General features: G+C 34.7%; 1 protein-coding gene across 1 annotated transcript in view; it reads right to left on the bottom strand.

Annotated features, from left to right (window-relative positions):
• The window catches only part of LOC110466794 (39S ribosomal protein L38, mitochondrial-like), an 8,196-nt gene extending 6,132 nt beyond the window's left edge, over positions 1-2,064 (bottom strand). The window contains exon 1 of the mRNA XM_021523554.1: positions 1,892-2,064. Coding sequence (XP_021379229.1) covers positions 1,892-2,045 — 154 coding nt within the window. The 5' untranslated portion in view covers positions 2,046-2,064. The remainder of the gene's footprint in view (positions 1-1,891) is intronic.
• Between the last annotated feature and the right edge of the window lie 4,255 nt (positions 2,065-6,319).

Below are 6,319 nucleotides of genomic sequence, written 5' to 3'. Positions count from 1 at the left end.
GTTTTTAACATATTTGACCCCTGTGACCTTGAATATGGGTGAAGGTCATTCATTTGAACAAACTTTGTAGCCCTTCATCTCAGCATGCTACTGGCCAAATATCATCACCCTGGGCATCTTGGTTATTCAGAAGAAGTTGTTTAAAGTTTTTTTTAAGACAATTGACCCCTTTGACCTTGAATATGGGTGAAGGTCATTCATTTGAACAAACTTGGTAGCCCTTCACATAAGCATGCTACTGGCCAAATATCATCTCCCTGGGAAGTTTGGTTATCAAGAAGAGGATGTTTAAAGTTTTTAACATATTTGACCCCTGTGACCTTGAAAATGGGTGAAGGTCATTAATTTTAACAAACTTTGTAGCCCTTCATACCAGTTTGCTTCTGGCCAAATATCGACACCCTAGGCCTTTCGGTTATTAAGAAGAAGTCGTTTAAAGTAAAATATTGACGCCGGACGACGCACCACGGCATAAGCTCACTTGGCACTTCGTGCCAGGTGAGCTAAAAAGCAAACATGTGGTTCACAACCCAGTGATCAGTTGAAACATAATCCGTCATTATGATTTCTAAATGTAATGTAGACTTGCTAAAATAAGATTTTTTCAAAGTTTTGTCTGGTTAGTATTTTGTTTAAACTTTTAAAAGCTCTACTGAATAACAATATGCTTCCGATATTGTTTTTACTTTATATCCCAGTAAAGAAATGATTTCATGAATTTACCATAAAGTTACTAAGTTTCCTCTCATTACAGGTATCTATCACAATTGAACAAAAAGATACTTACAAACTCTTTTTGCTCATTCGCGATTGTATGTACCTGTACATGTGTGCTCTAGTTCAAAGTCAAGAATATCCTGCATTCCATCGAAAGAAATATGTAAAAAGTCAAATATTGATTTTTTTTCAATCTTAATGCAGTGTATTCAAAGTGCGATAGATTTAATTTATATATAATATCCATTATCCGGCCTAGCTATCTAGGCCTATTATTTAAGAACAAAAGCTGAATGTTGAATGATAGGCCACTATCTGACTTTGCAACGGCAATACACTGTAAAAAGGGTTGAGCACAAGGCCCCTCAACCTTGGCAGTCCCAGACGCTGCGAGTACTCTTGCTAAGAGAATAAAATATAAGAGCCTGAAAAAAATCATTTTTAAAATTCCAATCAAAAGGGGTTGCTTTGAGTTTTGTATAAAAAGGGTTGATCACAATACCGGGATGAAAATTGAAAATAAATGTTTGCTGTTAACAAAATTCTACATTTAAATACATGTCTTTTATAACATAAAAACCACTTGGTCGGTCTTTTTTCTATCGCATATCATTTTGCCGACTGCGATCTCGCCGTGTAAACCTCTAACACTGTTGGAGTAAGCCTGGCGCCTGTGAATAATTTTCTTAATTCCGAAATTGAATAATTTTGACAAAATTAAATTAAATACTACAACCATAAGAAAAAGAAAGAGTTTTCCTATCCTTACGGCCATATATTTTTGGGACCTAAGAATTTGTTACAGCTATATTTGGACTAGTACTAATATTAATAATCCGACCTCCTCTGCCCTGGCCGGACGACGCAATATAAAACAATTCTCTCGTCGTCAGAAAGCTACGTTATCGCATCTATATTTGGACCTAAAGTAAGGTATTCAGAGTAATTTTACATGTTTTAGATGTTTAGATCGACTTTCGGTAAAAATGACACCTCCATGTACCGAAAGGTGATCTAAACCCTGAACATGTAAAATTACTCTGAACACCTTAGTTTAGGTTCAAATATAGCTGTAAAAAATTCTCATGTCCCTGTGGCTTTTTCTTTACTCGAGCCGAAAACTCAGCTAAAACTGTCACTGTTAGTGATGTGACATGTCCTATGAACCACACACCTGCAACACGTTGTTCAAAAGTTTTAGCTTCCTCGGGACTCTTTCCCCTGTGTCTCCACTTCCATCTCTGTCTGATTTGCTGTTTAACCATTCTAACATCTGCACGCAGAAAATTTCTAACACATGCCGACCCAACTCGTATGGAGGCCGCCATCTTGTTTGACCTTGAGTTAGCTCCCCTGGAAGAGGCTAGTAGGGCCCGAAGTATCATAGATTGTTCCATGCAACATCAGGCTTAACCATTTTTTTTTTTTTTATCGAATTGGAATTACTTAAATTTCACAAGGTCCATTAAGGAATATTTTTTAACTCAAAATATTGGAAAATTTCTTGGAATAAATGAGCAATTAATTTGTTAAATCCATGAGTCAAGTCCTTTTGACTGCATGCTTAAAAAGGCTATTTGATCAATAGCTGAAACAATACCTTGATACATTAAACAAAAAGCGGTTAACACATTTCTTTTTATTCTAGAAAATGGAAGAGGTTTATTATTCTTTTTCAAGTCATGAACCAACTACATTTTTGATAGAACTTTTACTAAATATATATAATAGCAGTGTTGTATCAATTACAAACTCCACAACCACACATTACACAAAGTAGAAACAAGCAAATACTTAGGACTAACACTACAAAACAACCTACGATGGGACAAACACATAAACAATATCACAGCCAATGCCAATAGGTCCCTAGGTTTTCTCAAACGCAACCTGAAAATAAACTCACCACATATAAAAGAATGTGCATACAAAGCACTAGTTAGGCCTAAACTTGAATACTGCTCTTCCATTTGGGATCCACACAACACAAACCAAATTAAACAAATAGAAAAAACACAACGAAGAGCAGCACGCTACGTACAAAACAGATACCACAACACTAGTTCCGTAACAGACATGATCCACACACTTCAATGGCCAACACTACAAACACGACGCTTATACACTAGAATTATCCTTTTTTACAAAATTATACACAGAATCGTAGCTTTAAACCCAACACATATACTCACACCTGTAGACCCCCGCACCAGACAGGTACACCCGTACGCATACAAACACATATCTGCTACAAAGGACACCTACAAATACTCATTCTTCCCACACACAGTAACACAATGGAATCTCCTCCCCTTAGCAGCAGTCCAATGCACAACACTAGAGGACTTCAAGGCACACTTACCCTACACAGCCCTTGAAGCCCTCATCACACACTAGTACATACACCAGATTTTAACTTTTATCTATACCTTGCACAAAAAAAAATCACAACCCCCCCCCACCCCTAATCACTATAAATAACCCCTTCACGCCTCTACAATAGGATCCCCGATGGCATAATCATCAAACTGATGGAGCCCTCGTATATAAAGAAGAAGAAGAATTAAATTAATTAATTAATATTTTTTTTCAATTGCTGGTATAAAATTATACACAATTCTGAATACTATGCTTTTCTGTAAATACTGCACATTTTTCAATGCATTAAACGTATGGAATTACATACATATTTGATGCATAAAATGAATGGGCTGGGTCAGGCTATAGCTGCCATTCACCAATTAATTAGCTGAATTCGTTAGAGCATCCATCTACACCTCTGGGGTTCGAAGTTTCATCCCTTGGCTGGACCACTGCATTTTCTCTTTCCTGTGACCGGTACCAAACTAAATATACAAATGGAAGGTGGCTTTTGGGTCAAAAACCCAGCAGGCATTGAATGTCATGCTACGTCAGATTTATGCTAAATTCTGACATCAGGATTATACGTCAAATATTGGTGAAAAGTGAGTCATATTGACATCATTTCCACCGACGCCAATAAAACGTACAATTTTATGTCAAATCTACGCTTAATATTAGTCAGAAATTGTTGTAGAAGGTAGCGGTCTCCACGTAATTTCGAATGTGCAAACATTACTGTCTGCATGCCACCTTTTCTAAAAATAAGTATAAGAATTATATATCAAAAATAGGGTGATAACCTTGAAAAGGAATCATTGTGATTTTGTGGATTTTTCTTATTATACAGATGAGAGTTTCTGGCTGTATGTTATAGAGATTGAGCTTCAATTTATGCTATCAAGAAGTTTTATTGTGGTTATATCAAGACCTGATATAAAAGTTCATGAAATTTAACTGTCTACCATGTTTAAAGACTCCATATGTCTTAGAATGTTTTTTTTTTTTAATTTAATTTTTTTATTTTCAAAGATTTTCAGAACATGTACATTATACAGAACATCACATCAACACATATCCACACATTCACACATATCTACTATTGAAATTATCAGCAACCTCATCCTCCTCATCATCCTCATCATCTGATGCTGATTTTATACAATCACCAAGACACATTCAATTTTCACACACTTTCACACATAGAATAGACAAAACAAAGAGAGAGAGAGAGAGAGAGAGAGAGAGAGAGAGATCAGACTGCCAAATCTGAGAAGATACTAAATAAAATAAATAACTGCTGTGAGTATTTGTCAATATTTTGTTTTTTAAAGTAGAATAACAACTAATAACTTAATATAAATAGTCATAATACTCAGGGTTAGTTGAGGTCAAGCTCTACTAATTTTAACCATTTTTCCCATTCAGAAGTAAATCTTCTAAGGCCTTGTTCCCCTTTACCACGAGCAATATATTTCTGAACCTTATAGTAATCTTTAATCGAATTGACTATAGCCGTCAATGTCTTAGAATGTTGATAACTGCATACTTTCTCCATATTATTTCTGATGCTACAATCATGATGCCAATATAATTTTGTGAATATGATCCAACACGATCTATGGATATTTCTAGAATATATACACACTGAATACTATTACTGAATGCTATGTTGGTTATACTCTTTTCTTCAATAACAAGTCTTACAAACATGAGCAAATTGTCTTTTACAACAAATATATCAAAGCATCAAACACAAGGACAAACTCTGAATTCAACATCTACATGAAAACATCATCAGGAACTGAAAAGAAAATGAAAAAGTCAAGAAGCCCAATATGAAACACCAAGTTGAAACAAAAATGTTTTTCTGACATCGTCTTCGCTATGAAATATCTGGGACCTTATGATTTCAATTTTAATCAACGTAATAAAACACAAAGTAAAGTTTAAAAATATCACTTTATTTAGGAATGTTTAAGTCATCGTTTTACACATAACATGTAATGTGAACACATGAGTTTCGTAAGTCTGTACAACAATACAATTAGCAATGGTGTCATTTATAATCTGATTTGGATTATATTGGTACAGATACAATATAACTATACAGGATGGTGGTAAGCCTTACAAAGATTCAGGAGAATCAGACGTAAGCTTAGAAACTGGTGGTCTGGACAAAACAGTACACAAAGGGCAAACACTCTGTAAATTATCAGAAGATCAATGTTTCTGATACACATACATCATTATACAGGATGGTGGCAAGTCTTACAAAGTTTCAGGAGAATCAGATGGAAACTGAGAATCTAGCAGACTGGACAAGATTTTAATCTTGTAATCTGAAGTAAACGAAGGGCAATAACTCTGAAAATTATCAATTGATCAATGTGTCTGAAACACACAGCTATACAGGATGGTGGTAAACCTTACAAGAGAAATAGATGGAAACTGAGAAAATGTTAAAATTATCAGGATAAGTTTATACACAAAGGGCAATAACTCTGTAATATAATAAATTATCATAAGATCAATGTTTCTGATACACATACATAACTATTGGTGAGTTTTACCAAGTTTCAAGGGAATCAGATGGAAACTAAGAGTTGTTGTCCAGACAAAAAGTTAATGGATGGACAAAATCAACGCCATGCTATACTCATCCTGTTGAGATTGGCATATACTTACTGTGGATAAATCAGCATAAAATAAAAAGCAAGCATACTGTATTAGAAATTCCACCGTATCATGAGAGAGATTTCACTGTATCACGAGACTGCAATAGTCATTGCTATTGTGTGAAGTACATAAATATAGCATGGAGGGGATATTACCGGTACATGGACGGATCATCATAAACAAATTTACCTTAAACAGTTGCCCCCTCTCAGGATGTCAGATATTTGGATCCTGAGGATATTTAACAGATTTGTCTTATCAACTATAGTACATCTATATCACAATCTGACATCCCGATTAACACAATCACCCCTGAAGACACATTTGAACTCCTCCAATTCAAAGGTTGGAATAGTTCATTATGAAATTTCAGGGGTGAATGAGTTAAGGCTATACTGACACAGAAAACATGATATATATTGTATTATATTATACAAAGCAAAACATGACAAATTGTATTATACAAAACATGATATATTGTATAATACAAAACATGATACAATGTATAATACAAAACATAATATATTGTATAATACAAAACATGATACACTGTATATTGTAT

This window comes from Mizuhopecten yessoensis, unplaced genomic scaffold (assembly GCF_002113885.1).
Source record: "Mizuhopecten yessoensis strain PY_sf001 unplaced genomic scaffold, ASM211388v2 scaffold11145, whole genome shotgun sequence".
Taxonomy (NCBI): domain Eukaryota; kingdom Metazoa; phylum Mollusca; class Bivalvia; order Pectinida; family Pectinidae; genus Mizuhopecten; species Mizuhopecten yessoensis.
The sequence above is the reverse complement of the archived record's forward strand: the minus strand, read 5'-3'. Positions and strand labels throughout refer to the sequence as shown.